Source organism: Sorghum bicolor, chromosome 8, assembly GCF_000003195.3.
Source record: "Sorghum bicolor cultivar BTx623 chromosome 8, Sorghum_bicolor_NCBIv3, whole genome shotgun sequence".
NCBI classification, from domain to species: domain Eukaryota; kingdom Viridiplantae; phylum Streptophyta; class Magnoliopsida; order Poales; family Poaceae; genus Sorghum; species Sorghum bicolor.
Window position 1 is genome coordinate 58,646,548 of NC_012877.2, and position 12,362 is coordinate 58,658,909.

Consider the following 12,362-nt stretch of genomic DNA (forward strand, 5'->3'; position numbering starts at 1 on the left):
AGATCTTTCTCCGTCCAACCAACAGATCCACGCGTCCATCAAAAACACGCACAGGACCATCCAGGACGGCGGCGGCTCATGCCTGTGCCACGGCATCTACCTCCACCTCCACTAGCTGCTGGTTTCGCGATCGTCTCAGGGCGTGCCACGCATGCACTATATATATACAGACTACATAGATATATATATACATATATACTTACTACAGACTACAAAGAAGCTAGCGCATCAGCAGCAGCAGCAGCAAGTGCCGTGCTCGATCTCTGATCTCTCGCGCGCTTGCTTATACTTGCTATAGCAGGAACGAACGATCGGGTGTTGAGAATTTGAGATGATGAACAACGACCCAGATGCTGCTGGGGATCCGTGGCGGTGCTGCTACAACAACGCCGGCGAGGCCGCCGCCACCGCCGTGCCCACTTCGGGCGAAACCGGCAGCTTCTTCGCCGACAAGGCCCCGGACTACTCCACGTACGTGATCTATATATATATGATTTGACGTGCAGTGTCTAATAGCAAGACAGGAACTCGATCGTGCACATCATAGTGCCCCTAGCGCAATGTTAACAAAAATCGCAAATTCGTTGCATGATCTGATGGAACTGGAAGGAAATTAAGCTAGTAATAATTCAACGATCATCGAAAACTCTGGAAATTAAGCTAGCTAGTAATAATTCCACGATCATCGGAACACTCTTCCATGCCTTGCCAAAAGAGTGGTAGCTAGGACTATGCATGGCTCCAAGATCCAACCCAAGATAATCCATGCATGCTCACTCTAGCAGCAGGTTACCATTATTAAAGGATGAGAGACCATACTGCTAATTAAGTCTCATGTATATATGTTCGGGGGAAAAAAATAGAAGAAGAGATATGTATAGTGTTTCTGATGAAGCCGATCGATGTTCTTGCTTCTTGCGTCTACGAGATACGACATAGTCATTATTCTATTATTGTAAAAATATCTTGTGTCAACCTTCCCTGATGACGACTGTCCTGCAAGTAAATTATGGGTGTGTTTGGTTACGTGGGGTAGGTTAGCTAGGCTTAAATTTAAAATCAGACTAGTTATAGAAATACATTTTGTTGTTGTATAATTCGCTTGTATAAGCTAAACATGTATAGCAATTATGGTGTTTCCTGTACGCACAGAGATGACCTCTTTGAGCTGGTGTGGGAGCAAGAAGGACAAGATGGTGGTGCATCGGGGCCGGCGGTTTCCCGCCTCCGGTCGCGGAGGTTCAGCAATCCGCCGCCCGATGTGCGGTTCGAGCCACCGTCGGAGGACGAGATGGCGGCGTGGCTCATCAGTGCCATCGTCAAAGGCGATGAACTTGTCTGCAACGACGATGGCGGCCGCCAACCAATGGCTGATGACAGTTGGGATGTGCCGATGATGGGGACTACAGCGACGGCGACGAACAAGAAACAAAAGGTTACGCCGGAAGGGAAGATGGGCACCGAGGTACGTACGTTTATCTATATGCATGGATACTATGTTACCAATACACGTACATAGATGTCGATACTTCATATGTTCCTTCAAAATTGTATTATCTCTATTTTAAATTATATGACGATTGGATTTTCGTGATATGATTTTTTTGCTAGACACTTAGATATATGCACTATGTCTTATTTTTGAGAGCCATCAACAAGAACATACCAGGCTTATATATTGATAAAGAAGAAAAGCAACGAAACCATCAAAAGTGCCAACAACCACAACAAAACTAGCAACAGAAAATAGCTAAAATAACTAAGCGTGCGTTTGGTTCGAGGATAAAGTTGGATGGGATATGATGATCTAAGAATATTGGAATAAGGATATCCATGATGCATATTTTGTTGGGTGGATAGGATGAGTCATTTTTTGTTTGGTTGGACACTAATTAGGCATTAATAAATATATATATGACGAATGTTGTTATGATAATCACTAATTAAAACAAAATATGTTAATTAACATCATTAATATCCTAATTAGCACAAGAAACATGTACAAATCAACATATTAGAACTTATTAAAAACTAATCCTACCATCATAATTACTAACTAATAATATAACATACTAATAATTTTTAATTTATTTACTAATGACAAAGATTAGAAGATTTGGATAAGCTTATCCAACAATTTTTTGTGGGCAAGCTTGTCCATTATCTATGGAGAATATTCTGTGGTGGATATCCCTGTCCAAGTTGTCTGCGAATCAAACACTGCTCATCCATGGACCGTCATATCCCATCCATGGATATCCACTTAACGAAACCCACCCTAAGACAACGATCGGTTGGATTAGGACCTCATGCACCGCACCATAACGTGTCCTTACAACTCTAAATCACATCTCGCCCTACACCGCGGCTCTGTTACTATGTGATCCACATCCGCATTAGTCGCCTGTCATATTACACCACTATTCTCGTTGACAAAACCGATAATCGATAAGCCAAAATGTCTCGTACTTTGGAATGGATACCCCATTAGAGATGTTATTTTCTGCAGCCGCCGGCCAATGTTGTCCTCCCCTGGTTCCAAGTTGCAGCAGATCGATTCTTAAGCTAGTCTCAATGCATGTTGTATGAGAGTGTCATGCACATTAAATAGAGTGCCACATAAGCAATATTGCTGACTTGGCAGGGTCATTAAATGAAGAAGTTTTATCAGATGAAAGAGGAGTTTCATCCCCATGAAACTCATGTGGCTTAATTACCTAGTTTCTTGGTAACTGTGTCATGAAACTATGCGTCGAGACTGGCCTTAGGCCAATTAGTATCATACACATTAATAGAATGCCACATAAACAAAATTGCTGACTTGACAGGGTCATTAAATGAAGAAATTTCATCAGATGAGAGAGGAGTTTCATCCCCATGAAACTCATGTGGCTCGGTTACCTAGTTTATAGTCTTGATAACTGTGCTATGGAACTGTACATTGAGACTGGCCTTAGAGCGTCCAACAACTAGATCATACATGTTATGTCATTGCCACTTTATTATGTGAACTCCATATGTAAATAATTTTTTATTCTATATCTTCTCTACTCCCTCTCTCATTCTTTATGAGCATGCCCAGAGACTACTACCTCGTTTTTTGAACGAGATAGGTACGGTATTGAAATACTTCCTCCATACTCATAAAAAAAATTATTTTGGACTAGATTTGATCGAACATTGAGAATATAAATCATAAATAATTTTTAAGTTGTTGATTTTAGAAATATAAAAATCATATAAATAGATTTGTCTTGAAAAATAATTTCATAAAATTAAATATACATATACCACATTTTGATAAATATTTTTATAGAAATAAAAAATCAAAGTTTAATTTTGTAGACTGTATCGTTGTGTTAGGCCTTGTTTAGATGTGAAAAAATTTTGGATTTCGCTACTGTAGTCTTTTTGTGTGCGGTGGAAGCAAGAGATAGTCTCTTCTCTTTTCCACCTTCTTTCTTCCACATCAAAAGAATGATTCCTATGGGCCTTGTTTAGTTCCAAAATATTTTGCAAAATGTATACTGTAGCTTTCATTTGTATTTGACAAATATTGTCCAATCATGGACTAACTAGGCTCAAAAGATTTGTCTCGTCAATTCCGACCAAACTGTGCAATTAGGTTTTTTTATCTATATTTAGTACTTTATGCATGTGTCTAAAAATTCGATGTGACGGAGAATCTGAAAAATTTTGCAAAATTTTTTGAAACTAAACAAGGCCTAGCTGAAGTGGCAGACGCCCTTGCACAAAGTTGCAGCCGCAGCGCTCGATCCTCACGCACCTTTTGTCCTTCTCTAGAACCTGCTTCGATCTGTTCATTATTGCATTGTTTAATATCACTACATTGCAAAAGCCTACAGCTAGCTGCTATATATCTAGATTCAGAGTTCCGAGAGTTGAGGACATTCACTGTCAGAATCTCCACGTCGCGAATAAGGACAAAACACATCCCACATGAGATAGATCGACTTGGGCCTTTACTTCCGAAAACTTTTCAGATTTCGGAAGACAGTAGCATTTTTATTTTTATTTGACAAACATTATCTAATTATAGAATAACTAGGTTTAAAAGATTCATCTCGTGATTTACAGGTAAACTATGGGGGTGTTTGGCACTACTCCACAAACTCCATGGTGGAGCAGCTCCACAAAAAATTGGAGTTTGTGGAGTACCTCTTTAGGTGCTCTCACAACTTCACCATTTTTTCTCGATCTGAGTGCGTGGAGCTGAAACCGTTTGGCTAAAAAACGTGGAGCGGAGCTGAAAAACGTGGAGCGGAGCAGTCCCAAACACCCCCTATATAATTAGTTTTTATTTTCGTCTATATTTAATACTCCATGCATGTGGCGTAAGATTCGATGTGATGAGAAATCCTGAAAAAATTTTGTTTTTTTGGGGTGAACTAAACAAGGCCTTGTCTTTTTATCAATGTTCATACAGGAAAGTTGAACAAACAAAGCAAATAATCTCTAGATTTTCCCCAAATAATACACAGAAGATCAACCTCCAACTTTAACTGAAATAAATAGTTAGGACTTCATAAATCATGTCCTGAACGGTTAGCAATATAATTTCAATTAAGAGAGAGATTATTCAAATATATATTAGTGGAGATTTGTGGACAAATTCGAAAACAACATTTAACTAATCTTGCTTATATATTTGTTTTCGCTCAAGTGAGTAATTTAGAAACATATATACATATGTTATAATACTTTGGATTATTTGTTTTCATAATAGGTTGACATGGATACTTTGGACTTAGATATTTTAATTAGGTTACTTATTAAGTACGTTTTTACTAATGGGTCAACATGTGTAGTTTATATGCATAATTAGTGGGTTATTTGACACTATTATTCATAATGCCATGGGTCCCATATAAATATAGGAGATGAGAAAGGCCCCGGCAGGAGGATCATCAAGGTCTCACCACGGAGAAGCACACAACCTGACAGAGAAGGTATGACGCACGCAGCAGCAACCACTTGATCCCTTACATGAGTTACGTACATCGAAATCACTGATTACAGCATTATATTATTACCCACTGATCTGATCAGTTGCAGTACTAATTAATGTCCTGAATACGCTTAAATTACAGAGACGGAGACACAAGATAAACGAGAGGCTCAAGACCCTGCAGCAGCTCGTCCCGGGATGCAGCAAGGTGAGTGAGGAGCATCTCGATTAGTGCGTCCAATTTTATATGCTGTCTTGTTGCATTGTTCTTCAGGAGACATCTATACGGATTTTTGCAACTGATATGGCCATCTGGGGAAAAAAAACAAACTCAAGAGTTCGTCCTTCGTGGTATATGGATGGCAGTATATGCATGCAGCGAAAAGCTCAGGGTTCATTTAGACTTGAATCAGCTCAGGGTTCCGAAACCGGGGGCGCCGACATCCATGGCGGATTGAGAGTTCACCTCTAGTATTATCCAAAGAAAAGTCAGTTTCTCTAGAAGAAAAGACAAAAAAAAACTGCTGCATGCATCACATAATGACAGAACACGATAATTTCTCAATCTTGTTCGTTGGCTGAAAAATCATAGCTGAAATTATTATTCGCTGATTTATTGCAAAAGAACTATTATATCACTAGCAGATTTGACTGATAAACACAAACAAACGGCTGAATGCATATATAATATATATAGGTGCTTGCTGTGTTCAGTTGTTTTTTGGGTTCTAAACTTCTAATAACATGACTGATTTGATAACATTTTTCAGTCCAACCAAGCCTCGACGCTGGACCAGACCATCCATTACATGAAATCGCTGCAGCACCAGGTGCAGGCGATGTCCGTCGGCCTGGCGTCGCCGGCGGTGTACCCCGTCGTGCAGCCGCAGTGCGTGCCTCCGGCGACGCCAGTGGCCATGCCATTTCCAGCAGCTCCGATGTTCCTCGGCGGCCACCCTCCGTCGACGACGATGATGGTTCCCTTCGGGACGACCATGATTCCGTTGCCCCATTACCCTGCTGGAGCCGTGATGATGCCTGGAGCAGCCGTGGCGCCCCTGTATCCGGCATCGGCTCCTACAACCACTGCAGTAGCGCCTGGAGATGCCGTGTCTGCCAGCCATCTTCATGGCTTTAGCAGCAGAAGCAGCAGTAAAGGAAGCGGAATGGGAAGTAGCAGCTTGTGCCAAAGTGACAGAACCTGACCATTACCAGAACACCAGGTATGATGTGGAAACACCAGGCCAAGAAGGCAGACAAATAGTAGATGTATATATAGCTGGGCTTGCTAGATAGATAGAAGCTGCATGTAGTATGTTGTCTGAGAGATTACTCATCATGCTCTTTTACATAAAGCGCATGCTTCGCGTTTGTAAGCTAGATTTTCAAATATTTTTTAAGAATATATTAATGTAAAAAGGTTCTTTCCTTTAAGAAATTTTCAGTTTTATGACAACTTGTATTACTGTGGTTCTTTTCTGTATGATGAGAAGTTGGTTTGGTCATTGTCCCCTCTTCAACATGTCTCTCTTACTGGATTGTTATTATTATTACTTTAGGAGACACATTTCAATTTCAAAATAATTTCAAATGAAAATTTTTAAAAAGTTTTAGAAGAAGAAGAAGAAGAAGAAGAAGAAGAAGAAGAAGAAGAAGAAGAAGAAGAAGAAGAAGAAGAAGAAGAAGAAGAAGAAGAATAATAATAATAATAATAATAATAATAATAATAATAATAATAATAATAATAATAATAATAATAATAATAATAATAATAATAATAATAATAATAATAATAATAATAATAATAATAATAATAATAATAATAATAATAATAATAATAATGGTAATAATAATAATGGTAATAATAATAATAGTAGTAGTAATAGTAGTGGTAATAGTAGTGGTAATAGTAGTGGTAATAGTAGTAGTAGTAGTAGTAATAGTAATAGTAATAGTAATAGTAATAGTAATAGTAATAGTAATAGTAATAGTAATAGTAATAGTAATAGTAATAGTAATAGTAATAGTAATAGTAATAGTAATAGTAATAGTAATAGTAATAGTAATAGTAATAATATAGTTTGAAGTCAAACCAATATGAACTAAATATCAATGTTGTAGGATCAGTAATTTTGTAGGTGATGTCTTTTTTTTGTTTGAAATCATTTATGGTCCTAAGATTCTATTGAAAGTTCTTATTTTAAAATTTAAAAGTTTTGAATTGTTCAAACAAAGTCAGATAAAGAAATAACCAAAACCAAAGTTGTAGATTGCAATGATATCTAGAACTTCAAATAGATTCATTTTTTCATTGTTCATTTAAAATAATAAATGGTCCCAAAATTCATATTTGAAGTTCTCGAAAGTAGTTTTAGATTGAACCACCTCTAGAAATGGTTTCCAATGTGGCTAGATCTAGAGGCACCCCTTACAAATAGAGTCGAGAGATGACCGTGATTTTCCCTGTTAATAGTCAGATATCTATCCTAAATCCGGTCAATCACTTCTCTACTCAACTTAGACCGGCAAAAATAAAACCTTATATTTATACCTTTGCCTTGATCACTTTATTCCTTGTCTATCACCTTGATCTCCACTCCATGCTTCATCTCTTTGTGATCATGTGTTCACCACTCCATGTCACATTTCTTCTTCATCACATGTGTTGCTATGCCTAACTCAAATCACTTAAACACAAGGCATTAGCAACTTGGTGTCATTAATTACTAAAACCAAACTTGGGCTTTCACTAGGGTCTTAACAGTAGTGTCAGGGTAGTTCGCTGTCTAGGAATTTGAAGTAAAAAACCAGTCTAGTCGCTCTAGCAATGGAGGGAATTGTTTGTTGGTCCAAGTGTATCTTCTCCCATGTAATGACAGTTCAACTAGACTAAGCTTGTCTATGGCCTCATTAAACAAAAAGATTTCATTTAGATCAGCACCATCTCGGTTCCTATCCTTGGGCCTTCTCAATAAGTTAAAATCACCCACCGATATCCACTCCCGGTTGTCAGGCAGATTTTGCCCCTTAAACCAGCTTAGAAATTCTCTTTTCCCGCTCGATGTGCATGGAGCATAGATGGAGGTTAATCTCCAGGTGCCATTGCTTGTAGCTGAGCGAAAGTCCAAGGTAATGGCGTATCTATGGGTTGATAAACTTGCTGAAAAAGAATTGCTTTTCCAAGTCACTAAAATTCCTCTAGAAGCTCCAACTAAGGGCAGGAACGGGAACATATCAAAATCTACATGACAAATTTTCTAATAAAACTAAGATCAAACTGATCCCGCTTTGTCTCCTCCAGACAAACAATTTCACTCCTACTTTCAATGACCTTATCTCTAATCGAGTTCCATTTGGTGGCACTGTTACCTCTCACATTCCAACTCAGTATTTTCCAGGACCTATGATTTGTCATCTATAAATGTTGTGTGATCGGCACTGCCTAGGAAGGCCAAATCCATTAGTAGCCTCACCAACCCACCAACATGTGGGTTAATTGTTGACGGTTGTTAACCATCAAAATTATATGTCAACCAAGGATAAGAGAGGGGATAAAAACTGAACATCAACATAGATTTAGGGTTTTCACTGACAATTTCCATGAGTTTTGGTGAATGTCGTCTATTTCTGCAGAAGGTTATTAGAATAACCAAAAGAGGACCACATGTCAGATTTACATAGAGAGAATACGCAAACTACAACACAGGAACAATTTAGAAGACTCGAGGAAGTGACCTTGTAAAGTGGGGCCCACCTGGTAGCTAGCCAGGGGCGGGCGCCCCACCTATTAGGGGCAGCCACCTAGGGGTCTCCACCAATCAGGTGCAACCTCACGGATCCTATCTCCACCACCTTTGAGGAGTAATCTTGGCCATCAATCAAGGTCGGTTTGATCCGGGAGACAACGTCGACGTCGGGTACCGGATCGGCGACAACGGCTCTATGCCTAGTGACAGCCATTGGCTGGCCACCATGGATGGTGGCGGTGGTGGGCACAAGCCATCGCCATGGAGCGGGCACCTTGGCTGGGGTGGAGCCGGTAAGGCGAGGACCGACACTAGAGGTGCCGGTGGAGTCGGTGCCCTCGACGGTGGTGCCGCGGGCGGAGCCACGGACGACACCACCGAACGCCGCGACGGAGGAGTGATGTTTGCACGTCGGTGTCCCCTGAAACGACGTCGTAGAGAGAAACCCGGGGTTCCTGTCGAGGTCACGACATTCGCCCCGAAGGCGATAGCCGCGAGACTCTGTGAAGAGTTCCGGGATGTCCTCCAGTAGTTTCGCCTAAAGGCGGTTGTTGCCGAAGTGTATGCCCAAAGTCCGGGCACGGTTCATCGCCATCCAGACGACTTGTAGGATGAGTGAAGCCATTGAGGTGAAATTACGGCGAGGGAACGACATGTTTTACCTCGGGGTGAAGCCCTGGGGTGAAGGTCGATCCCTCGACGATGTTCTTTCCAACCGAGCTATTCCCCTCTGGGGGGCAGGGAAGAGCGATGTGCTGATAACGTGTTACAACTGGAATGCAAAGTACGAGAGAACAGAGAGGAAATGATTGAACTTGGTGTCTTTCTTTATTCATTGATCGCTATTTATACAAGTCGAGGCAAGAGGGGAAACTCTCCCCACAGGTAATATCGAAGCCACGATGAGTCCCATCGTGGGGGAAGTTACGGAGGTGGAACCGGTCTTCATGGGTATGTATGCGGTCGTGAGGGAAGTCTCAGTCCTCGGGCTGTTATGATAGATCTTCCGTGAGAGAATCCGAGAAGATGAGATCACCCAAATAAAATATCTGTAACATAACTTATAACTCTAGATCAAATTTATACTACTTACAGAATACGGATGGGTTTCGTCCAAAAAAATCTTGTACGCGCCCCCGTTGCCGCTGCAGCCTGGGCCCACTATGCCCGGCCGCAGTCCAAAATCTAAGTCCAGTCTGATAGGATACTGAGGATCTCCATCGTTTAATTGGGTCATAGCCCAACGGCAGATAGGCACACGCCTCACAGGCCGAAGCCCACACGCATGCTGCCGGCTTTCTAACGCTGGGCATGGCCCATGGTCGAGGCTAAGCCGCTCAGGATACGGTGACAACAACCGACCGATGCCCTAGAAATTAAACGTGCCTAGGCAAAATTTCAGCCTCTTTTTTGTCTGGAATTTATATATATATATACTAGTATAATGCCCGTGCTAACGCTACGGTGGTATTTCAAGGATGCACATAAAAACTACCAAATGGTATTTTTCCCATAGTTCAAGTTTCACTCGAGAAGCTAGAAGCTTCAGAAATCTCTCTTTCAAACTAAACCACGAAGGTTCAGTCAGCTTATGTGTTCTAAATCATATCTATCCATCACAAGTTAGATCACAAAGACTATCTATCATGAGTTAGATCACAAGACTTACCTCAGCAATCCTTGGGACAGCTCTGCCTTCTGCAATTTCAATAGTCATCAATGCGGTTGCTGGACCTGGTCACTTTTTAGTTTGTACTGAACACTTATGTTCCAAGAATGCAATAATAGTCACTCTGCAATATTGATGTACACTGACAAAGCATGGCTACAAAACACCTCTATACAGATTTTCACTATCAGATAAACAAATTCTTTACCTTGTCGAAGATGATATACAATCGTGCATTCATTGTTAAACAGAAAAATTAAAAGAAACCCAATGAAAGGTCATAAAAAATAAATGTAGAATAAAAACGCCAGGACATACATAGATGTCTAGTTTCTAGAAGGTCACACTGCAAATCATGGACATAATAAATTGTAACAAGTTATGCATGATTTGATCTCATCGGTGAAATTAATAACAGCACTGAAGGCATTCTTAGCCCCATCTGTGAATTTTATTAGCTTTTTAAAATGTTTCACTACTGCACTAAAAGCACCTGTGCTCTAATACAGGAAAAAAATAGAACCTAATTACATATTAGGAAAACAACACAAATTTATCTTCTTGCAGCAGCACCATCCTCCTTCCAGCCTCCAAATGCATCATTGGCCTACAAACGCACATATAAGTCAAATCTTGACATACAAGGCAAGAGCACACAGATTTGAAACAATTAATAGATTTTTGCATCATTTGACGCAGCTAGCACATATGTTATTTGTGTAAGCTATAAGATGTGCTAGAAACAAGCACTAAAACTGAAATCAGACAGAGCACATGTTTTCTAGTTTTTTAGCAGTAACATAGTGTATTAACTGTAGGCCAGGCTGCACAAAACAGGTTCCTAACCTGTTATATATAGCAGTGCTCAGTTAACCATACATTGTTGATTGGAGACATTAAAAAGAACCTAGGAAAATTCATCCGAATATGAGTTCACCTCAAGCAAGATTTTCATTCGTTCACAAGGAGCATGAACAGTATGTGACCTGTGCGAAAAAATAAATAAAGTAAATTAGAGCACGCAGACACACCAATGGTTGATCCAAGAGAATAGTTGTTAATTCATTCAGTGATCAAACTTTTAACTCTCACTTAAATAGTTCCAGTTTCTTCAAAATCTTTAATAGTTCCAAACTTTTTAACTCTCCAATGTTTTGTGATGTACGACACGTATATATTGTCAAGTAAGCTAAAATTGCCATCATCATTCAGCGATCAAATTACAGGCTACAGTGCACGTATGCAATGCAAGTTTTTTATGGACAGGTAGATCAAAATCTCAAATCATTACAACACAATTCTGATCGGCATCAAAGATATTTTGCAGACAGTGGTAAGTCCTAATTGTCCATAGGCAGCTCAGGAATCCTGATCGGCATCAAAGAAACAATACACCGATGTCCGCAAGCAGCTCAGAAATCCTGATCAGCATCAAATCGACATCAAAATGGTCAGTATTTGTTCAACTCCCCTCGTGCTCAAGAGCCTCCCCGATGCAGTGTGCAGCCTAGATAACACAGAAACTGCTATTTGTCGTCCTTGGTGGACATGAGCAGGCCCATCATCTTGTGCATGACGATGACGACCACCTTGTCGGCGAGGAGCAGAAGCAGGTACTTGGCGTAGACCGTAGACGTGCTTGACCCGCTTCCATCGCTGCATGTGCCGGTCACAGGTGATGGTCTCCCACAGCGACTCAAACCAGCCGACAAAGAGCGACTTGTCACAGAGCAGCGCCAGCGCGAGCCTACGGTCGAGCTTCTCCCTCTCGATCTCGCGGTACTCCTCGTCGGTCCGCTCCCAGGCCTCTATCTCCACCTTGACCTGCCGCAGCCGTAGCCGCCGGTGCTGCGCCCTCCGCGCCGGCTTCCGCTGCCTCTCCATCTCTCAGCGTGCTTCTCCAGATCTAGTGTTCTACACCGCCAATGATTTGCCGTATTCCACGGTTTTAGATCTCGTGCTTCTTCGTGGTCGCACG

General features: G+C 40.9%; 1 protein-coding gene across 1 annotated transcript; it reads left to right on the forward strand.

Annotated features, from left to right (window-relative positions):
* Positions 335 to 6,174, forward strand: LOC8069750 (transcription factor APG). Its single transcript, XM_002442413.1, has 5 exons — positions 335 to 471; positions 1,153 to 1,465; positions 4,899 to 4,970; positions 5,112 to 5,177; positions 5,740 to 6,174. Exons 1-5 carry the CDS (start codon positions 335 to 337, stop codon positions 6,172 to 6,174), a joined length of 1,023 nt encoding a protein of 340 aa, XP_002442458.1.

Coding starts and splice junctions, on each gene's coding strand:
- LOC8069750 (XM_002442413.1), top strand. CDS start 335: ATGAACAACGACCCAGATGCTGCTGGGGATCCGTGGCGGTGCTGCTAC. Junction 1,466..4,898: donor AAGGGAAGATGGGCACCGAG/GTACGTACGTTT, acceptor ATATAAATATAG/GAGATGAGAAAGGCCCCGGC. Junction 5,178..5,739: donor TCGTCCCGGGATGCAGCAAG/GTGAGTGAGGAG, acceptor AACATTTTTCAG/TCCAACCAAGCCTCGACGCT.